Source organism: Eschscholzia californica, unplaced genomic scaffold (assembly GCF_041429995.1).
Source record: "Eschscholzia californica isolate CP2 unplaced genomic scaffold, dmEscCali1.0.p SCAF_4, whole genome shotgun sequence".
Taxonomy (NCBI): domain Eukaryota; kingdom Viridiplantae; phylum Streptophyta; class Magnoliopsida; order Ranunculales; family Papaveraceae; genus Eschscholzia; species Eschscholzia californica.
This window is the reverse complement of record NW_028238461.1, coordinates 2,878,222-2,900,730: the sequence shown is the minus strand read 5'-3', so window position 1 is coordinate 2,900,730 and position 22,509 is coordinate 2,878,222. Positions and strand designations below refer to the sequence as shown.

General features: G+C 35.9%; 6 protein-coding genes and 1 non-coding gene across 10 annotated transcripts; 3 read left to right on the top strand and 4 right to left on the bottom strand.

The window, feature by feature from the left end:
- Positions 1-182: 182 nt before the first annotated feature.
- On the top strand, positions 183-2,496 carry LOC147541558 (peroxidase N-like). Of its 2 annotated transcripts, none has more exons than XR_015223834.1 (5): positions 183-528; positions 671-853; positions 1,134-1,299; positions 1,815-2,334; positions 2,395-2,496. XR_015223834.1 is itself a non-coding variant. In XM_086636867.1 (5 exons), the coding sequence occupies exons 1-4, from the start codon at positions 319-321 to the stop codon at positions 2,231-2,233; spliced, it is 978 nt and encodes a 325-aa protein (XP_086492993.1). In that variant the 5' UTR covers positions 224-318; the 3' UTR covers positions 2,234-2,275; positions 2,395-2,496. The 2 variants fall into 2 exon arrangements, 1 of the variants encoding a protein (XP_086492993.1); XM_086636867.1 differs by having other exon boundaries at positions 224-528; positions 1,815-2,275.
- A 2,184-nt stretch (positions 2,497-4,680) lies between these two features.
- Positions 4,681-6,097, top strand: LOC147541557 (peroxidase A2-like). Its single transcript, XM_086636866.1, has 4 exons — positions 4,681-4,952; positions 5,063-5,254; positions 5,331-5,496; positions 5,657-6,097. The coding sequence occupies exons 1-4, from the start codon at positions 4,731-4,733 to the stop codon at positions 6,073-6,075; spliced, it is 999 nt and encodes a 332-aa protein (XP_086492992.1). The 5' UTR covers positions 4,681-4,730; the 3' UTR covers positions 6,076-6,097.
- Positions 6,098-7,061: 964 nt separating this feature from the next.
- Positions 7,062-7,133, bottom strand: TRNAD-GUC (transfer RNA aspartic acid (anticodon GUC)). Its single transcript has one exon. It is a non-coding gene; the product is annotated as a tRNA-Asp (tRNA).
- A 462-nt stretch (positions 7,134-7,595) lies between these two features.
- Positions 7,596-8,919, bottom strand: LOC147541555 (uncharacterized). Its single transcript, XM_086673018.1, has one exon. It carries the CDS (start codon positions 8,873-8,875, stop codon positions 7,937-7,939), a length of 939 nt encoding a protein of 312 aa, XP_086529144.1. The 5' UTR covers positions 8,876-8,919; the 3' UTR covers positions 7,596-7,936.
- Positions 8,920-10,795: 1,876 nt separating this feature from the next.
- LOC147541554 (protein trichome birefringence-like) lies at positions 10,796-14,105 on the bottom strand. Of its 3 annotated transcripts, none has more exons than XM_086636857.1 (6): positions 12,742-14,105; positions 12,422-12,614; positions 12,126-12,319; positions 11,629-11,787; positions 11,067-11,475; positions 10,796-10,964 (listed from the first exon to the last, which is right to left on the bottom strand). In XM_086636857.1, exons 1-5 carry the CDS (start codon positions 13,443-13,445, stop codon positions 11,067-11,069), a joined length of 1,659 nt encoding a protein of 552 aa, XP_086492983.1. In that variant the 5' UTR covers positions 13,446-14,105; the 3' UTR covers positions 10,796-10,964. The 3 variants fall into 3 exon arrangements, with proteins under 3 accessions (XP_086492983.1, XP_086492984.1, XP_086492985.1); XM_086636858.1 differs by having other exon boundaries at positions 10,796-11,475; positions 12,742-13,553; positions 13,949-14,020; XM_086636859.1 differs by having other exon boundaries at positions 10,796-11,475; positions 12,742-13,544; positions 13,949-14,020.
- Positions 14,106-15,154: 1,049 nt separating this feature from the next.
- On the bottom strand, positions 15,155-19,722 carry LOC147541553 (uncharacterized). The gene is made up of 7 exons (XM_086636861.1): positions 17,861-19,722; positions 17,159-17,208; positions 17,028-17,073; positions 16,263-16,340; positions 15,885-15,983; positions 15,726-15,805; positions 15,155-15,566 (listed from the first exon to the last, which is right to left on the bottom strand). The coding sequence occupies exons 1-7, from the start codon at positions 18,332-18,334 to the stop codon at positions 15,464-15,466; spliced, it is 930 nt and encodes a 309-aa protein (XP_086492987.1). The 5' UTR covers positions 18,335-19,722; the 3' UTR covers positions 15,155-15,463.
- WCRKC1 (WCRKC thioredoxin 1) lies at positions 19,055-20,980 on the top strand. The gene is made up of 5 exons (XM_086636862.1): positions 19,055-19,747; positions 20,137-20,211; positions 20,342-20,408; positions 20,532-20,549; positions 20,672-20,980. Exons 1-5 carry the CDS (start codon positions 19,446-19,448, stop codon positions 20,768-20,770), a joined length of 561 nt encoding a protein of 186 aa, XP_086492988.1. The 5' UTR covers positions 19,055-19,445; the 3' UTR covers positions 20,771-20,980.
- Positions 20,981-22,509: the final 1,529 nt, after the last annotated feature.

The following is a 22,509-nucleotide window of genomic DNA, read 5'->3' as shown; positions in this document are numbered from 1 at the left end:
AGTGTTGCTTAATTTTAACATTATCTAGATAGTTAATGCGATTAACCTAAATTCAATATTATCCGTGTATGGCTTAAACATCGTAGTCGGCCGCCATGGATTAAGATCACTAGTTTTAGTTTAATAATGTGTTAAACACATTTAATTTGCTACTTATCTATGTCTGCAAGATGTACTACTGCAGTGATGGTCCTATATAAATATAAGTTTAGGAGAGGATTTATTGGTAATCACAATTAAGAATAATTAAGACAAAGATAAATTTGTCACATTTTATCCTTTGAAAATTACTATTTTTTTGTGAGGAAGCAAAGGAAGATGAAGATAGTAAAAATTCTAGCTATTTTCTTAATCTTATGCTTAAGTATGTCATTAGCAGTAAGATGTCAATTAACATCTGATTATTATCAGACAACATGCCCTAATCTTATTCAAATAGTTCGGCAAGAGGTTAGAACAGCGATTATGAATGAAATGAGAATGGCTGCTTCCTTACTTCGTCTTCATTTCCATGATTGTTTTGTAAATGTAAGTTAAGTAGTAAGTTAATTAATTGTGAGGCGGTAATAATGTTGTTTAATTCATAATCATTTTAGTTAGTGTACCTTTTAATCTCATTTTTATATTCTTTGTGATTGATATAGCCTGTTTTATTGATTTCCTGTTTTAGGGTTGTGATGCATCAAATCTTTTAGATGGTAGCGATGGAGAGAAGTTTGCCTTTCCAAACAGGAATTCGCTACGAGGATTTGAAGTTGTTGATAGGATTAAGAACGCTGTTGAGGATAAATGTAGCGGAGTTGTGTCTTGTGCTGATATACTGGCCATTGCAGCTAGAGACTCTGTTCTTTTAGTAAGTTAACATCGATCTTGATTTTAACATATTAACTTCTTGGAAACGATATGATTAGAACTCTGGTTTCGCAAACTGCAGTAATTTTTTTTTTGAATAGTCAGCGTGCCTCGAATCTTTGACCTCTAGGGTGGAAGATTGAATATCTTACCACTCCAACCAAGGGTTCCTGGCGGCTGGCTCCGCAGACTGCAGTAGGCCGTATCGAGACATATATGTTACTACTCACCTATTTAAGTGAACTTTAAGTAGATAACAAAGTAGAAATGTTGAATTGCAGAGTGGAGGACCAAGATGGAAAGTATTATTAGGAAGAAGAGATGGAAAAGTAGGGAATGGGACTAAAGCTAATATTGCTCTTCCTTCTCCATTTGAGAATGTTGATCAAATCACTGCTAAATTTCTTGCTTTAGGCCTCAATACTACTGATGTTGTCTCTTTATCAGGTATCATCAACGTAGCTTTCAATTGCTTAGATATATCATGCCTGACATCCAAATAAAAATACATCAGTCGTATTATGCCGGACCTGTTTTCCGACTGAATTCTGATTGAGTCTCTCTCTAAATCTCGTCTGGCCACATTACCCGATCGGCATTCAGCCAGGAGATAGACCGCGTATAGAGTCATTTTTTATTAAAAAAAATTATGGGCTAAAGAATTATAAGGGTTATTCCTTTTTAGTCCCCAACTGTGACCAACTGTCTATTTTAGTCTTGTAAGTGTCAAACAGTTTGTCTTGGTCACTCACTTTTGTCTCATTTTCCAATTTTGACCTTCTAGTCTTTCTTAATTTAGTATTATTTTTTCTCTTCTTCTTAATATTATTATTATTTTCTAAAAACTTTTTTGCTTACTAATTCTTTAGTTCTTAATAGAAACATGAAAACTCGAACTAATCTCCACTCTTAGACTATTTTTCTTCGTAATATTTCTTTTTCTCTTGGTTGCATGCATTTAGGTGCTCATACAATAGGCTTAGCTAAATGTGCTACATTTAGTCCAAGATTATTCAACTTCTCCGGAACGGGTTCACCTGACACCACCATCGATTCAAACATGGTAACCGATCTACAATCATTTTGTCCACAAAATGGAGATGGAAATAAGACTACCTTTCTCGATCGTAACTCATCTGATTTATTCGACAATCATTACTTCAAGAACCTCAAAGATAATAAAGGTCTTCTCTTTTCAGATCAAACTCTTTTCTCTAGTGACTCAGCTGTTTCAACTACAAAACTACTTGTTGAAAGCTACATTAGTGACCCAGTTCTGTTTTTTAAAGATTTTTCGAACTCAATGATCAAAATGGGTAATATTAGTCCACTTACTGGGTCTGATGGAGAAATTCGAAAGAACTGCAGGCTTGTTAATTAATCAACTAATTAGTACTCCTTAATAAGTTTATGTACCCCTGTAGTATGTTACTGTATTAATCAACTAATTAGTACTCCTTAATAAGTTTATGTACCCCTGTAGTATGTTACTGTATTAATCAACTAATTAGTACTCCTTAATAAGTTTATGTACCCCTGTAGTATGTTACTGTATTAATCTACAATATGTATACATCTTTAGTATGTTACTGTATTTTGGATCACTTGTTTTATGTGAAAAAATTGGACACGTAACGTAACAAATGTGTAAGCATACCACATTATTATTAAATTAAAGTACCCAAGCCGTTTAACATGACCTGTTGGACATGATGCTATGCCACGATCTATGACTGGCCATGGCCCATGACATGCTACGCCTGTGACACGCCACGTTCCAGGACAAGTCATGGACCGTTCCATGGGAACAACCCAAGCCAACCTGCCAAACTTTTACCTTTTTTTTCCATTACTACAAGGCCCAACTTGATGGCCGGCATAGATCGTGGTATCTGTTTATAGAATGGTATTTGTTTATAAAATGCCAATTTCCATCGCATGGATCTCCCTCCACAACACAGCAAGAAAAACATTTAAATCTAGATGTTATATATGGATATTGTGTGAAGAAGGGGTTTGAGTTATAAGAGTAAAAAGTTATTTTAGTCTCACACTGAAACTCAGTGTGGGGAATAAGGGGCTTAAAAAGAACTATAAAACCCTTCATGTGTTATGTATCAGCCTTGATATTAAATCTGGTCCGACCACCTCACCCGGTCGGGATTCACCCAGGAGAGTCGTCGGGCATAGCAACATCTTCCATTATGTATAAATAGACTTGTATTGGTTGACTATGATCCTGTGCGTTGCCCAAACTTTTGTGTTTGGGCACATCATAGAAAGGTACGCCACGTTTCTTAAGCGTGTCCTGTTGACACACAACACAACATGTCACCCACCGGTAGGCTTTTTAAGAGTTTGTCAAAAAAAATATGAGTTAATTCCTATATGGCCCCCTACTTTGTGACCAGCTTCCTTTATGGCCCCCTTTTTTTCGTAAATTCAAATATGGCCCCCTATTTTCATGGAAATGTCCTAATTACCCTTCCTTTAAATCTTTTTTCAAAATAAAATAAAAAAAAACAAACATAATTCCACCTCACTTCCCTCTCCACCACTTATCTCTCTCCACCTCACCTCTCTTTCCAAATCATCTTTCTCTCTCTCCAACTCACCTTTTTCTCTCTCCACCTCACCTCTCTCTCTCTCCACCTCACTCTATCTTCTCCGATGAAGGTCGCCGGCCGGAAAATTTTCCGGCCGACGACCTTCATCGGAGAAGATAGAGTGAGGTGGAGAGAGAGAGAGAGGTGAGTTGGAGAGAGAGAAAGATGATTTGGGAAGAGAGGTGAGGTGGAGAGAGATAAGTGGTGGAGAGGGAAGTGAGGTGGAATTATGTTTGTTTGATTTAAAGGAAGGGTAGTTAGGACATTTCCATGAAAATAGGGGGCCATATTTGAATTTACGAAAAAAAGGGGGCCATAAAGGAAGCTGGTCACAAAGTAGGGGGCCATATAGGAATTAACTCAAAAAATATTAAGAGTTTTTTCCTTACAGTTATGTGGTTGTCCTTTTAAAAAATTTTCTCTTCATTTTCCATCTCTTTTCGTTTTAAAAGGCCACAATGCCTTTACCACCCTTCTATCCGTTTTCCAAAAAGAATTTGATGTTCCTGCAAACTCAATCTTCTTCACCTTAATTGTTAATCAAACAAAAATACTAAACTTCCCATTGTAAAGGCTATGTCGTGTGGTCGGAGTAAATAATAAAGACACTATTTCTCTTCTATGCCCTTCTGAAAAATTCAAGTATTTCGCAGAATAGATGTAGATGCAGAATTTTATGGTAAGAACACATCCAAAGTCAATCTTGGGATTTAAATATTTAATTCAACTAGTTGGCTCAAGGTAGCAGAAGCAGTTAAGTAGCATTCACAAAAGTTCACTAGACTACTAAAAAGAAACCTAAATTAATCAAATTCAGATCTGAAAACAAGACTAGAAAACCAAAATTGTCAAAATTATGACCCTTAAAAAGAAACTTATATATAATTTTGTTCCAAAACAAACTAAAAAGGTTAATATAATGACTCACTTTTGCTAGCTCTGTGGAGAGTTCGGTATACATGAAACATGATATCATATTTTACTCACTAGAGTTGTTGTAGTTACCGCGTAAAAAAACGTCTTCTTTCGTTCATTGTCAACACATTTTATTTTTGGTTATCCCGACAATTTATTTGACAAGTACTTTTTACCTAATCATGAAGAAAACCATTCAAATTATTATTAAAAAGTCAATCTAACTAACAAACCCTAAATTGTGTTGCAATTTATTAAATCTAAATTTTCTTCCTCTATAAATACAGAAATGAGATAGTCTTCGAATGTAAGTTACAGGATTATAATTGAGGAAGTAGTAATAGAGATAATCCAATAATGTCTTCTATATCTTCATCCGTTTCAATAGAGTTGATTGTCTTAATCTTGACATTTTCTTTGTTTGGATCGTCAAATTCTCAATTAAACACGACATTTTATTCTAATACATGTCCTAATGTATCGAGTATTGTTCGAAGCGTTATTCAACAGACACTACAATCAGATCCACGAATTGGAGGAAGTCTAATCCGTCTTCATTTTCATGATTGTTTTGTTAATGTAAGTTTCAAAATTTATACTTGAGATTTTTAAACTTTTAGCACCATTTTCACGATTACTCATCTTATATATGAAAATACTTAAAAGTTTGATCTTGGTTATAATTTTAGGGTTGTGACGGATCGATTTTGTTAGACAATACCAATACCATACAAAGCGAGAAAAATGCAGTACCTAATGTTAATTCGGTTAGGGGTTTTGATATAGTTGATAACATTAAAACTGCCGTGGAGAATTCTTGCTCCGGTGTTGTCTCATGTGCTGATATTCTTGCTCTTGCTGCTGAAGCTTCGGTCTCTTTGGTTAGTCATTTAACTGTTGTGTGGTTCGACGTATATTTGGTTGATCCGGAGTACCTGAATTTAATCATTTCTGCAGGCCGGAGGTCCGTCTTGGAACGTTTCATTAGGAAGACGAGACAGCACAACAGCTAACCAAGCTGGTGCCAATACCTCAATCCCTAGTCCAACTGAAAGTCTAACCAATATAACGGCGAAATTCTCTTCTGTTGGCCTAAATATCACCGATCTAGTTGCATTATCCGGTACTATTTTATTCTTTAACGTATTAAATTCCGTCTTATTGTAAACTACAAACCTCAACCTAACTCAAACCTCTCGGGACTTTTTACGTTTGCTCTAAATCGTAAACTCTAAACAAATATATTTCTTAATGCATGTTGATCTTTTGTGTTAACTTTTCAGGTGCTCACACATTTGGACGTGCTCAATGTCGATCTTTCATTAATCGGTTATACAATTTTAGCGGATCAGGCAACCCGGATCCATCACTAAACTCTTCATACTTGTCTACTCTTCAACAAACTTGTCCTCAAAATGGAAACGGGTCCGTAATAAATAATCTGGATCCGACTACTCCTAATGGGTTTGACAATAACTACTTTTCAAATCTTCAAAAGAATCAAGGACTTCTTCAATCTGATCAAGAATTGTTTTCAACAGCTGGATCTGCTACTATCTCCATTGTTAATAGTTTTAGTAGTAATCAAGCTACATTTTTCCAAAATTTTGTTCAATCCATAATTAAGATGGGAAATATTAGTCCCTTAACTGGGAGTAATGGAGAGATTAGATCCGATTGTAAGAAAGTTAATGGAAGTTAATCAAGATTTGACATGGAGGAACCAAGTTTATCGAACACATAATACATGCTGTTCTTCTCAAGAATTCCCCAAATTATTTCGTACTCTTTATCAGGATGGTCTTTTAAAGCCGCCTCCCATGAGTGTTCGCACCCTCTTTAGCTTGGTAAATTTAATTTGACTGTGTTTGGTTATAGGCACCACAGAATCCAACTCCAATTTTGAGTTGAAATTGGTGGTCTCGGACCAAATTTTGTTAAAGAATTTGGCTCCAGGTCTGCCAAATTCAACACCAATGTTTGATAATTGATATAACGGTCGAATTTGATGGGCTTAAGCCAAAATTTGTAATAATATCCGGCATGAATCTACTGATTGTTGTATCCAACAGTTCTTAGCCTCTTTGAAATTGGTAGACTTAAGCCGAATCTGTAACTTAATTGGCTTGGGTCCACCGGTTTTAATTTGAAAAGAAGTGTGGAGTGGTTGTTTGAGAGGTGTTTTTAACAATTTTCTAGAACATGGGAGGCACCAATAACAGGGAAGCCCCAATAACTTTTACGAGAGGCGCCTTAAAACTTCCCTCATTAGAAATAGGAGTGCAAGATTTTTCCTTGTATTTGGTAGACATGGACGGGTTCTGAGACCGACGGATTAGCAAAAGTTCCGCCTAAAATACACTAATAGCCAAAAAGAAAATTTATCAGACCCCGCGAAAATATATCCTACCTCTAGGATGAGCCTTGTTCCACTTTGAGATGTACAATTTCTACCAATCTTCTTAACTCATATTAATATTTTCATTCATGTTAAGCTAAACAAATATATATAGGATGTTGTTGTTGGCACGAACTATTCACTCATGAATTTAGTAGGTAGAAATCAGGTTTTGAGTGCAAGTAAACTGGGCAACGAAGATTTTTTTTGTTGAGAACTGAGCAACGAAGTTGGAAGTGAAAAGACAGACGAAGAATCGAAGCGAAAAAAAAAAAAAGTAAAAGAAAAGACGCCGCTGCCGGGGATCGAACCCGGGTCACCCGCGTGACAGGCGGGAATACTTACCACTATACTACAACGACCTTGCTGACTTCATTATCATCTACCTTATTTTGTTATTTCTTAAGTATGTGAAATACTATAGAAGACGTTCTCTTACATAAATGGAAATGAAAAAGAATACCTAATAAGGTAGAAAAAGGGGGAGTGAGAGAGTGGTTGGAGAGCACCACGCCCCCCAGGCCCCGTAAACTTTTGATCGACCACATTGATCCCTCTTCGGTGAAGAGACGATTAATCTATGGGTGCAGGTCCTAATTTGCTTTTAAAGATGTTACTGTGAATGATTTCCGACAACGGATTAGGCTCACAACTTCCCTGTACCTGGCTCGGGCCAACATTCAACTTGGAACCATTTCAATACTCCTTCAAATGAACAAAGGACATGAGTAATAGTTTTTTGAAGTAGTTTACCATCTTCGAAAACCATTGGAAGTAGCTAGGGCGAAAAGAAAATCAAAATTTGAGGGTACTGTAGAATATTATCTGAAATGGTGGTGGTGTACTAATAAAAGAGTCAATTGTTTTTACATGGAAGAATTTAAAGAAGAAACTAACAATACAATAATGGAGAACGTAAAATTACCTAGCTAGCTAGAAATGTACATAGTAGATCAATCGATGACCTATATACCCAAAAATGTTTAAACTTCAATTTCGACATCTGACATTATTGTCTGCAAAATGAACAATCAATCCCCTTAATTGATTCTTGAGTCTGACTGAGAGTGGATCTTAATTGATTCTGCTGAGTAAGAAAGAGGCTAGGCTGGTTTTGTTCTGAGTCTGAGTCACTGCTGGTAATTCTTGATCTTGAGTCTGAGATTCAGGGGGTGGTTTTGTTCTTCGGTTCCTTACTAGTCTGAATCAGTAGTTGGTCAAAAGTGAGTTGATGACTAGGAGGCAAGAAGATATTGAAGCCCAAAATAAGGTTGAAATGACCACTGAACAATTCCTTCACCCTCTCAATAGCTTGTGGTGTATCAATACTTTTATCAATAAGATATTTCCTCGTTAAATCAAGGAACTCTCGATATATATCATGACGTCCAAGACCCTCAAACACCCGTTTTACATCCACCATATACCTGTCAATGGCTTCTCCAGTTGATCTTGCCCAATCAAGAATAGGAGTACTTGAACTTGCCCTTTCAGTCTGAATCAGTGGATAATCTTGAGTCTGAGTCAACGGTTGTTGTCGAGTCTGAGTCAACGGTTGTTGTTGTTGAGTCTGAGTCAGTGGATAATCTTGAGTCTGAGTCAGTGGATAATCTTGATTCTGCTGTTGAGTAAGAAGAGGCTGCTGGTTTTGAGTGTGAGGAGTCAGTACTGGTAATTCTTGATATTCCTGAGTCAGATTCAGAGGGTAGTTTTGTTCTTGAACTTTCTGAGCCTGAGCCACTAGTTGTGGGTCAACATCAGTGATGATGTTATTATAAGCATCAGGCAGCAAGATGGTATTGAAGCCAAAAATAAAGTTGGGATGACCTTTGAACAATTCCTTCACCCTCTTAATAGCTTCTGGCGCATCAATGGTTTTATGTCGACGATATTGCCCAACAATATTAAGGAACTCTTCATATATATCAGGACGACTATCCTCAAACTTGAGTCCAACCTCCATCATATACCCAATTGATATCGAAATTCGTTCCCAACTGAGATCATCGTGATCAGTAAGACCACCACTTGATGATGATTCAGCAGGGTTAGTTGATTGAAGAAGATCATCTTCTTCCTTTCTCTTTCTTCTTGATCTATTCATTCTTTCTTTCTTTCTTCTCCTCTCTGTTTTTGATGATTCAGGGTCCTCTCAAAATCTCATACTAGCTAGGTTGCCTTTATATAACTGACACCATAACTAACAAAACTATATTCTAACTGCCCTAACTAACTTTATCTTTCTATTTGTCCTATCTAACCGTTTTTCCTCATTAATTTATTTAATTGTTTTTCTTATTGCTGAATGAAAAACCTAGCTAGATTCAGAGATAGACATGATGATATAACATATATAAAAGCTCTTACTTGGTAGGTAGGTGTTTATGGAAACAAAACTTGTTAAGTTGTGTCTTCCTTGGTGTGTTCGTGTACAAAATTTCTCAACTATCATAAGAAAGAAACAAGGATCAAGATGAGTTCACTCGAGCAATGACGGGTGTAATTAAGGAGGACCCAGAGTCTCGACCGAAAATTCAGTAACCTAATGGGAAATACTACGGCTAAGAAGATAATGAAACTAAAGACGCTTTAAGATTATGTTAGTTTGTTGTCACCCAACTCAAAATCAATTGACAATGAGTTATGAAGATTGACCTTGGTAATGTATTCTTGATTACGAGTATATTTTGTTTATTTGCAACTATTCTCCCACGTCTTCCATGTGTGGCTTTCTTTTGAGGGTAACTTAAAGTCTCAAACCTCAAGTCTCAAGCTAGTCGCTTTAAAATTGAATTTGGACTTTCAAACTGTATGCACGAGAGCAACGCCCACTAGAATTTCACAAACAATACTTGAAAGAAAATGATTTGGTTTTGACCCAGCTGTAAATTGTAATAGATTTTCGCGAATCTAAAGCCCGAGTTGAAAGAACACCAACTTGGTAACCACTCTAATCCGGGGTTGTTGACTACCACATTAACTTTAGTTGTATGTAAGTTCTGGATCCACCATTGCAAGATTAACTTCAACTTCAAATTCAAAGTTCCAGATTAAGTTGAAATGAAACAAGAAATCATATATTTCTTATTGATTAAGAGAAGCCAAATACAATCTTTAAGCCTAAAGGCTCAACAAGACGTGAGAATAGTTAGGGGTAGGAATCGATCCGGGTCGGGTCGGTCGGGTTCGCGTCATTTGTCGGATCGGGTCGGTCGGGCTTTTAAACTCTCTGTCCATTCGGGCTTCCGGGTTTAATCGGGCGGGTAATTTAAAAAATCCTAGTGTCCGAAGCCCGTCAAACTTTTCGGGTTTCTCGAGTATCGGGCGGTCGAGTATCGGATTTTCATCAAAGTTTCAAAATATCTCGGTCAAAATGACCAAAATATTTCTATTTCTATCGAAACTAAAATTACAATGTTGTGTCAAGGGCACTCCGTACTTGGACAACAATGTATGTATATATATCTATATTATACACTTCAAATACTTTAAAAATATGTCTTTATATATCTATATATATATGTTATACATGCATACATAAGTACATACAAGCAAGCATACATATAATGTGCATAGGTATTATCGTATAAATGGATGACATTATTAAGCGGGTTATGTCGGGTAAATATTATCGGGCGAGCTCGGGCGGGATGCCGGGTAGCACATCAATACCCGTACCCTACCCGTTGATTTCATCGGGTCGGTCGGGCTAAACCCGCTTTCGGGTTTCGGTTACCCGCGGACTCTAACGGACGCGGGTACCCGTGACGAGTTTCGGGTTTGTGGACTTTTTTTCCAGCCCTAAGAATAGTCCCACATGAGAGAAGAGTTAACTAGCAACCAAGAATATAATGTCTTTAACAAAAGAAAAAACCAAGAATATAATGTATAAGTCCTCTCCACTCGTTGCCAATTGGTTTTAAGTTGGATGACCACAAACTTAACCGAAGAAGAAAAAACGAAAAATATCATGTGTTATGCAGTGGGGATGGTGGATTAGAGACAGAAATTTCCCTTGGCCACATAAAGAAATAAGTTATATTTATTAACAATTCAAACTCCCATGTCTCCTTTCAACAAAAAAAAACTCCCATGTCTCAAATGGAGTCTCTCTCTTGGATCTTCTCTCTCTTTTTCTCTAATCTTCATCTTTTAAAAGAGACTATTTCTTGGATCTTCTCCTTATTCCTAGCCTTCTTATCAAAAAGTTGGAAAACAGAGATTATATTACAGATGTGTATTACTGTAATAAATAAATAATCATGGTCTAAGAATCTGTTGTTTTGTCTCAGTACCTATGGTTGCTTCTGTTGTTGTTGTTGTTGCTGTTGCTGTTGCTCTTCCTTCTTCTTTGGTTGTTGTTCGTCGAGTTTTTGCTTCCACTGTTTGATTAATAGCTGAGCATAAACAACCTCATTCCATGTATCAGGGACTCCAGGAAGACACCAATGACTACAATCCTGATACCTCAACGGAGATCTTCGTTCTTCTTCTGATAAACTTTGTTTTCGATAAATCGAAGGGTGAGCATCTTTTCGGTAATCACTCATCCTCGTAATATTCAGATAAGCGACTGGTATTTTCATCTCTGATAATACTGATTCCAACACTTTCATCATATATGGGTATTCAATCAGAAATGTTTCATTCTTGATAGGCTCGGTTTCGCTATCACATGATCCACCAGAGTTCCATTGTCCACCACTAAATTAACATAACAACACAAAACAACCGAGCAAGGTAAAGATCAAATCAAAGATGGGAACCCAAAATCTATAATCTTCTTGATTCAAACTATAAATGAATATCCGAGGAAGCTACAAAATGGAATTCAGAATTTAAAAAGTTCCTAGTTACCTGAAATGTGAAGCTGAATAGCCCCTAAATACAACAAGCGTCTTTTGAGGATTAATATTAAAATCGATCCATTTTGCCCACGTCTTAAGAGCTTTATGAAAGGCTTCGTCTCCGTTTAATTCATCAAATACATGGTCTCCCACTTGATAATAATTCTTCCTACAAGTTGTTTGTCGAGTCAGTATTTTTTTTCATTTAATTCTATTACTACATAAGACTTCGAACGGAAATTTCCTATGTAACTTGGAATCTTCGACGGGTACCAAAAATCAGGACAATATAGATGGCAAACACCGAGCGTGCAAAACCAATATCGAGACACGACCATTCTTATTGTGCTAGGTGGTCGGGTTTACATTTTCTCTATACGAGAATTTGTAACCTTGAAAAGTATATCTAAATGGAGTATCCATGTTACTTGGAATTTTCCTACATGATCATCATAAATGTATAAGAAATCAATAAGTAAAGCGGAAACGAAGAAAATAAATAGCTACCCTTGGGAAGTTTTCTCATGAGTCCACCAGTGTCCAGTATTGAAGACAAGTACGTCCGCATCTTTATATTTTGATGATGATCTTTCAACCAAATCCAAACGAAGAGTTTCTTTAATTGTTCCATTCGTATTTGGCATTTCCCATTCTTGAACAAGAAATGGTGATCGAAAAAACTCAACCGAGCAATTATAATCCTACCAATTTATAACCAAATACGATAAACAAAAACAAATATTAGTACATTACAAATGAAAAAACAAGAACAAATTGAAGATTACTAAGAACATAATACATACTTTAAAGATGAAAGAGTAAGAACCCTCAGTTCGAAATTCGTCTCTGCCAGAAGCTTCAAATACTTTGCTTTTATCTTTAACAGAGTTTCTAAGAACACATACAAGTGATTCCCACATATTTCTATTAAGAGAATCACCAACGAAAACTAAACGTTTACCTCTCAATCTTTCTAACATATCTTTCCCATTCAACCTGAATTATACGAAAAAAAAAAGATAACCCAATCTATCAATGTTCTATAGATTTCAACAAAACCCAAACTTCAAAATTACTCGAAAAAAAATATATCGAATTTTAGAGAAGGGGGAGATTTAATTACCTTGGGAGATCACAATGTTTGGGTTTCCAACTCATTCTCTCATAAGTATTATCAGGTCTACCATTAAGAAAACAATTGAAAGGTTCATCAATATGAGGACAAGACCCAGGTAGATAGAGTGGATAAGAATCATCTTTCACCCAATTTCCATCAAATATATCACATTTCATCAAAGAATCCAACAAACCCTCAATATTGTTCTTGCCCATTTCTTCTTTTCCATTAGAATTAACAGTATTAATGGTAGAAGGAGAAGAGGAGATAGGAACACTAGCATTTTCTCTGTTTTGCTCTAATGGTGAAGGTTGTGGCGATGGTGATGACCCAATCACCTTCCTATTCAATGCGGGTTCTCCAGATTCTGATAGATTACCAGTGGAAGAGGTGTTAAATGATGAAATATTGTTTTTTAGGGTGGTGGGTTTTGAAGAAGAAGAATTGGGGAAAAAATAAGAGATAAAAGAGGGAACTTGAGATCTGTAAGTTGAATCATTGACAGAGATTGAAGAATAAGAAGAATGGGTATAGAAGATATTACTTAACCATGGTGATGAAAAAATTGGAGAAGGTCTAAAAACCATGAAAGCAGTAAAAATAATAAAAGTGAAGATGAACCCATAAGCAAGAACCATTATTCTTCTTGTTCTAAAAACAGAGGATAGATTTTTAAGGTCTGTAACAATGGTGGCTCCTCCATCTACCATACCGGATTTTTTTACAGAGAAAAAGTTTTAGAGAGAGAGAGAGAGAAACTCTGTATTTGTAATGTCTCTCCTTAAATACTCCAACTTATGAAAGCAACCCTGAGGAGACTGCAAATCAAATATAGCCGTATAATATGGCAAATTTCAAGTTGTTATTTTTTTTTAATATTATTTTAACAAAAAATTGGTTTAAGATCTATTTAATTTAACCTAGAATTTTAATGGGGAGTTTTAATTTGAAATTAACAATAATGAGATGTAATTTAGAATATAAGAAACCCTAGAATTTGTGAAAATTGTTGTATTTTCATTAGTTAGAGAAAGAGGAGAAATACATTCATTTTTGAAAAAATTACTAACTAAAATCTATATAAGCCCTAAAATTTGATTTAAACCTAATATTGGGTTATCAACAAAACCTAAAATTTGTATGCTTGAAATTGAAGCTCAGAATGTTCTTTTTGATTGTTGAAGGTATAGTTGTCTCTTGAGAGAGAAAGTACCTGTTGAAGAGAGATGGCTTTGAGAGAGAAAGAGATGGGATAGACCACAGAGAGAGAGAGAGAGAGAGAGAGAGAGAGAGAGAGAGAAAGCTTGAATTTTAATGGTGAAGAAAGGAAACAGAGAGTTTAATTTGTGTTAAAAAAAAAGCTAATTGGTGAAGGAGGGAGGGAGGATGGTTGATTTTCAGTTTTCTTATTCAAGATATGTAGTTTGGATGTTTTACTAAAGTTAGTATGGTTGATGAGCCATATTAGCCCAATCTCATTGTATAATAGAGTTTGTAGTTAACATATTATGGAAGGGCGTCCACCACCCCATGAGGTCCTAGGATCGAATCTCGATGAATGCAAGTCGGACGGGATGTGGTGTCTCCAATGACGGACGAGAGAGTAACGCGTAAGAACCTGCCCTTGGGAGGAAAACCACAACTGGAAACACCTGCTAATACCCGTAGGCTGAGGAGAGAAAGGAGGAATCCACCCAAGGGGTCGCGTCTGATTAGCTAGTTGGCAAGGCAATAACTTACCAAGGTGATGATTAGTAGTTGGTCCGAGAGGATGATCATTCACACTAGGACTGAGACACGGCCCAGACTCCCAACAGAGGCAACATTGGAGAATTTTCTGCAATGGGCGAAAGCCTGACAGAGCAATGTCGCGTTGAGGTAGAAGGCCCACGAGTCGTAAACTTCTTTTCCCGGAGAAGAAGCAATGGCGGTGTCCGGGGAATAAGCATCGATTAACTCTGTACCAGCCGTCGCAGTAAGAGAGAGAGGATACAAGCATTATCCAGAATGAATTTTTGTTTATCCGAGATCTAAAAAAAATTGATTTTCAGTTTCATGCTCGCTCGCGGGGATCATTTAGAACATTCAAGAATTATTCTATTTCCATGGACCAATGGGCAGGCCGACTACAAGTACAACCAACAAGCAAGAATTATTCTATTTCCAGAGCACCTCGTGCTCACCTGTTTCTCCGTTGTACTCGGGCGTCCCAATCTCCCGTTCCGGTATCGGACTACACTCCCAACCCTACTCATGTACATGGGCTTCATTTAGATTTTTGTGCACACCCTAATTAAGTTTGAGTAACAATCAGGTATAGTAGAATTAGATTTGAAAGCTCATTATCCATTGGGGATGTAATCCCACAAAAAAATTGATAAAAGCTTGAACTTTAGCTAAAGATTGCAGATGGATATAATTTTTCAACCAAAGAGAGTATAATATTATCGAATCAATTGAGTACTAGAATCAATTATTTCATATGACCGTCTTCTTTATATATAGTTTAAGAGATTTTCTAATCCTAAACAAATTCTAAATGACTCAATGTTGGAGTATAAAAACAATGTATCATTCTAAAAATATAGTAAATAAATAAGATAAATTTCTAACAACCTGTGATATAAAAGATTACCAAATTGGACAACTTCAAATTTAATCCATAATCTTCGCAAACCTAGTTAAAACCCCCCCTGCTGCGCTTAAGATGATAGAACCCGGCTTTCCCCTAGAGGCGGTTATCGTCGTTGAGCTGCTCATCCGGTGTCGGAAGGAGAAGGGCAAGTCTCTGTTTGTACCGTTCAATCCGTTGGAGCCGTTCTTTCCTTAATCTAAAAACCATATATAAGAAATAACTCACATTAAGATTAGCAACAATTTTGGCCAACCTCAATAATATAAACATTTTCAGTGATTTTTCATCTAAGAAAGAGATGAAGCTCTTAAAATATTTTACAAAAGTAAAAGGTTCAAGTCAATGGGGAACTCACCGTGCACGAACCCTTTTGGCACGGTCAATATGCTTTTGTAGTAATTCACGGGTAGATAAATGATCTACAGAACCTTCCTCCTGCACAAATGTACATGTCAACTTAAAAAAGAAAAGAAAGTACGAAAGAAGTATGTCGACACATATCAGAGCAACCAACCTCTTCTTGTTCCTGGTATGTACTTCTTTTCTCCGTATCAGTGTCTCTAGAGGCAGGCAGGGGTCTAGGAAGAAGCTTCATCCCTTCCTCGACTTGTGGCTGGAAATAACAAGTCTTAGCAAGTGGTTGGTAAAACATTCCAAACTGGTATTAAGAATCTCAGATTCATCTATTAGACGCCAATTAACAACACATGATATCAAATAAGAAATTATAAGTCGAAGTCTTAACTTCCCCTCATGTTATTATATCAATCAAAACACATTTGTATTGTGTTAAATGGTTCCCCTCGTGTTAAGCAGCTGAGTGTATTTTAACTCAAAAGAAGGTGAATTAAAATAGAGAGCTCTGTAACATCGAAGAAAGAAAGAAAGAAACCTGACTTTCTTGGGGCAATCCATTTCGAACCCATGACCTACAGTTTGCATAGAGAGAAGCCCCATCTACTAATTTCACCTATAATAGAAAAGAAAATATGATTATTTTATAGAGAAAGGTGTTACTTCTGCATCATAATTACTTGGACATTTACCCTGAACCAGACTTCTAACGAAATATATATAAAGGGTTAATATCTACGATAGACCATTGTAAAATAATGAGTGAGGCATTGAGGACAACAAAAAAATACTTCAGTAGAAATTACAAACTAGCAGATACAAGAAAAAACGAAAAAGGAAATGAGAAGGTCTATAAAGAATGCGAGACCTCTGAAATAGAATAATCTTTAGGTTGAGCAAACCTATAAGACTAATCTACGTAAAATTTTCCTAACCTTGTGTTTAAATAGAATCGAGAACAGGCAACAAAATAAATTAGCATCACCATTTAACAACTATGAAGTATAAAGGACCAAGGAATGGAATTCCGAAAAACATTTCCGTTTCCGTGCCTACTAAAACTTCCATAGAAACTGAAATTTAACTAAGTTTCTCTTACAATCCCTTGTCAAGGAGATAGAAATTCAAAATATTTCCGTCGAAATGAGCGAAATATTTATATTTCCATGTCTACCGAAATTTCGTTCGTTGTAAAGGAGTAGTTGTTTTTACAAACTATGATTCAGAGTGCAGATTGTAACCACATTGAGAAATAAATAAATAAATAAATAAATAAATAAATAAAGGTAAAACCCGAACTTACTTTTCGACCATTAACTGTAACAACGGTGTCATCTTTATCTTTATCCCTGTAGAGAACATTATACTCTAATATAAATTAATCTCCAAACAAAATATTATAATTTATATGTAAACATAAAAATATAAAATTACCCAAGGTCTTTACTGTTAAGATCAGGTAATGGGGTTGGTGATGGAGAAGCCTGAAACAGCGAAGAGATTTTAGATATCAGTATGGAATGTGCATAAACATTTTCTAGCTCGAAGAAGCCGAGAACATACAAATTACCTATATAAACTTAACAGCACACTACATTGATAAAACTGCACCACTTAGATTTGAAGTCTGTAAAATATTATCGATCTACGGAACTTTCATCAGTGCAGATTCTTCCTAACATTTCTAGTTTGCCCGTTTCGGTGGAAATTTCGATAGGCATGGAAATGAAAATATTTCGGTCGTTTCAACCGAAATATTTCAAAATGTATTTCCTTGACAAGGCATTGTTAAATCTTCGTTTCGATGGAAATTTGGGTAGACTTGGAAACGGAAATTTTTCGGTCATTTCGGCCAGAACCTATTTTGAAATTTAATTCCTTGAGTTTGCCTAATCATGAAGTCTTGAACTAAGCTAGTTTTAACAAAAGCCTGTTTGATTGTTGGAGAAATCTTTTTCTTGTGGGTTCTTCATTGCTAAAGAATTATTGAATCAATCACTTGACAGACAAATAAAAAGATGCAAATTCTATTACAAACCCTCAATATCCCAAATCTTAGACTAACAATGACTGACTAAAAATTAAAGAAAAAAAAATCCTGAAGAGTAATTGGTATGGCAGAAAAAAAGATCAAACCTTTGAATGAATAATCTTTGTAGGACCAACAGAAACAGCTGCACCCATGGAACGAGATTCAAATTGGGAAGATTGTAAAGTGGGTGGTCTCATCATATGAACATGCTGCTGATCGGCTGAAGACAACCCTAAACCCCTAATTTGATTAGGAAAAGGGAGGAGCGGACGAGATGGAAATCCACCGGAATTAGTTAGTGTGATGGGATGATCAGTAGATTGTGGTGGTCGGAGATAGAAACCTCTGCCGGGAAGTGTACCCTGTGAAGGTGGAGGAAAGATTACTGATGAGGGTTGGTCTTGGATTTTGATAGGGTTTTGGGGTTTGTGGGAAGCCATGAGTGGAGAATTTGTTGGAGCATTGATATAGAGAGAAGGAGATTGAGATGTGAATAAGGAGGATCTTGATGGTGGTGGTGGTGGTGGGTTTGTGGGAGGGAGGGAATTATGAGGGTCGGAAGTAGGCATGAGCACCATTTTGGATTGATTGGCGGGAGAGAGGTTTTTTGGAGAGAGAGAAAATTGTTCTTTGTTTTCAAATATCTTTCTTCAAACTCTGACATATGTTCTATATACTCTGTTTTTTCTTGTTCAAACCTACATGTGTTTCAAATTAATTAACCTATTTGTCAAGTAATCTACATATTCTTTCAACAAAAAAAAAAAGTAATCTACATATTAACTTGTTAAATATATGTCCTATCTTCCACCCTAAAAGATCCTTATGCTATTTTTAGGGTAGGAGATCTCATTTATTTCTATCTTTATTTTATTTGCATCTATGTGCAATAGATTATGGATTTTTGTTCCATCCCAATCAAACTTGAGATTTTTGATACCCAAAATAAGTGGTCAACCACTGTACCAAATTAACTTCTAATACATTCGGTCGAGAACAAGGATGATCCTGTTCCCAATAAGGACCATGGTAGATTGAAAATGAGGGAAGTCCGAGGTGTAACTGAAAGTTGTCTGGAAAGCTTAATATTACAACATAAAAATTAAACCTTCAAGGTCTGGTTTCTCCGGCGAAGGGATTTCCCTTCGGAGAAGACAAAGAGGTGAGGTGGAGAGAGAGTGAGGTGAGGTGAGGTGGAGTGTTTTTTTTTTATCTCTCCTTAAAATTTATTTCTCCGAAAAATTTCTAAAATTCTACATATTCTCTTTAAAATTTCACACCCTGGCCTTCCATTTTTTTGTTTTTTTTTCCTTTCTATTTCCCCCCTTTGACCATATAAATGGGCCCATTATTGAAAATGGGCTGTTGGAGCCTCATAAACTAAGGCCCAACTTTCCTCATTTCCTTTTCCATAGCTTTTTCTTTCGGATAAGCTCTCGTCCCCATGCTTCATCTCTGTCATACAATAAACCAGATATTTTATATTTCTCTCTCTACTCTTTCTCAAATCAAAATTTCAGAACAATAAAATTTCTATACACCCCAAAACGTCTAACCTTCCAATTCCTCACTTACCCATCTACTACCTAATTAATTAAGAATCTTCTTCTCTTTTCATTTTAGACTCTGTTTCTGAAACACAAATTGGAGAGAGAGAGAGAGAGAGAAAGGATAATTACCCATTGATTAATGGCGGTTTCAGCTACGAATTCTCATTTACTATGTAGAGAAATTTACAATCGTGATCAACAACAACAATCATCAAGCAGTGGAAGAAGCTATTCTGTATTAATAAATGGGGTGGTATTAAATACTTCAAATCTTTTCTTGAGTGAGAGAAGAAATTTTGTAAAGAGAAATGTGAGAGCAGAAGCATTTTGGGATGTAGCAAAACCCAGTTTTGTAGAAATGGAAGCAATTACAAGTGGTGATCAATTGGATCAGATTTTGTTGGAATCTCAACAACTTTCTCACTCTATCATCATTGACTGGTAATAATGAACTTTCGTAAATGTCTTTCTTGGGTTTTTTCAATCGGGCTTTTAAGTTTACTCCTGGCCCGCTTTTTTCATTCCTGCCCAGGGAACTCGGACTGGCTTAGTCTGTATTGGGCTTAAACAGTACATACCCGGACCAGTTCGAAGGCACTCTCAGATTGGGTCTAGTCTGTGTTGGACTTAAACAGTACGGACTCAGACCAATTTGAAGCCCTCAGACTGGCTCATGGGGTCTGGCATTGCTCAATCCGAGACCCACGCCAAGAGAGGGAGGGGCTAAGGGCTAAGAGCGAAAAGGCGGGTGCCTCTAGAGAGACCCTTTTATTTTTAGTTTGGACTTGGATTGAGTTTAGAGGATTTGACTTTTATTGATGGACGGTTAGGATGGCTGCTTGGTGTCGTAAATGCATCTATTTGAAGCCCAAGTTGGAAAAACTTGCCGGTGAATATCATACCAAGTAAGCAGCAACTCTATCATTTTCATATCTTAAAATCGATTACATATGTTAGTCTACAATATGTTTAAAATCAATTCACATGTCAAATACTATAATAGACATTTCCTTTGTCGAATATTGTTGATTGCAGAGTCAAATTTTATTACGTAGATGTTAACAATGTTCCTCAAGCTTTGGTGAAGCGTGGAAACATATCTGTACGTTCTCTTTCATTAAAATTACTTATTTTTATTTATTTTGTTGATGCATAATTTATTTATGTTTAATTTCTTATGATTTTCTTTTTATTTTTCATGTAATTTTTGGATCTAAAACTCCAGAAAATGCCAACAATTCAGGTAATTTTTTGTTCACAAATCACAAATTTGATTTTTTTTTTTTTTATTATTAATTGTACAATAATTAGCTTCATTAATATAAAAAGATATATAAAATAAAAATTGGGAGTAAAAAATTGTAGCTATGGAAGGATGGAGAAATGAAGGAAGAAGTAATTGGTGGACATAAAGCATGGCTAGTGATTGATGAAGTGAGAGAGATGATCCAAAAACATATCTAATGGACGGTGGTGATTGATCCTCTCTTCCTACTTTGGTTTTTTCTTTTTGTCGTTTCTTATTACATTTGTTTCCCACATTATATATACTAATTTCATACAAATAAGTTGTATATTTGTTTGCCAAATTATTATGATCCTAAAAAATCATTTGAGTTTGGCATTTTTGTATTCATAAGATTGTATTTTAATCAAGATGATACAACTTGTAAATTGTCAACATTTCACATTTACTCAGTAACTCTTTTGTATCTCTATGTTGCACAAAGAAAACCTAATTTTGAAGATTTGCTTACCATTTTTAAACTTTGAGTTGGATGTCAGAGATCTCCACACTCAAAGAAAACGTAATTTTGAAGATTTGCTTACCATTTTTAAACTTTGAGTTGGATGTCGGAGATCTCCACACTCATTTTAAACGTGATTTGGTAATCAAGAATATATATATATATATAAAACTACACTTGGAACAAAAAGAATGAATCAACTTGAAATTTAAGAGATTAATACAAGTATCTACTATTCTCAAACATTAAAATGAGCTATGGACATTATAAGCTCCACGACGATCTTCATTTGTTGGTGAGTATACCTCTAGCTCGTGAAGGAGAAAGCTCCTAAGCTGAGAGGAAGATCTGAAATAGAAGCTAAAGTTCGATGAATACTAGACGATCTAATACTACTAAAAGATCTCATATTCTTTGAAAAGATATTCCAAGAATTTGATAAGATTAAGTAAACAGGAGCTTGGACAATAAAAAAACATCTCTATCTTGAGGGGATTTTATATGATTGATGATGGATTAGTGTTTATGGACTTACTTTATTTTGGACCTGGCTCTTTGACATAGGAAGTAATTACTCTAATCTTTGATTAGTTTCTTATTTAAGTGAATAGCAAAGTGAGTAGTTCTTCTCGGGGTAACAACTCCATGGTCTTTTCAACAAAAAAAAAAAAAAAACTCCATGGTCTAGGTCAATCACTTGTGGGCTTGTGGCAAGCCATATCTAAATTCTCATATCTTCGACGTGATAAATGCACCCGCTTGTGTGTAGTGAGGAGTCTCATGACGTATGAGTAATTGTTCTTTATGACTTTCATTTTGACTTCGGTTAATCGTTTTTAAGGCTCCCCATTTTCTTCTTCACCCGACCAAATACCTTCTCCCTCTCCAAGTCCCATAGAATTTCCTCTCACGAAAACCCTTCTTCCATTCTCCTCAAACAATCGGAAATCTCAAACTCCGTCTTAACTTTTTTCGTCCTACTATCCTAATCCAATCTCAAGCTCATCTCTACCCGGTTAGGATTTTTCGATTTAGTGATGTAGTTCATCTTCGTTAGGGGTTTACCTTGTTTCATCTTCATTTTTTGTATTTACTTTGTTTCATTTCGTGTATGGTTTGTTTGTCAATCTTATATGTTGATTGTTGATATTAAACTGCAAAAAAACACATCACTGACTTTTTTTTTTTTTGAAGTAGTCACCTTTTATTCATTAGATCTATTAATAATTACATTCAGGTGATCAGCTGGATTTGTCTCATCCAAGCAGATAGTTTTTACATATTTTCTTGCTGTTTTGAGTAATCTATCCGTCTTGTGATTGTCCTTTCTACCAATGAAGGAGAATTGGAGATCTTCAAACCTTCCTTGGTTGTTCTTTAGAGTCGATATTATATGTGTCGCTGTCCAGTGATGCTCCGACTTCTTTCCTTTCAGCGCCTCTATGACTTTTTTTG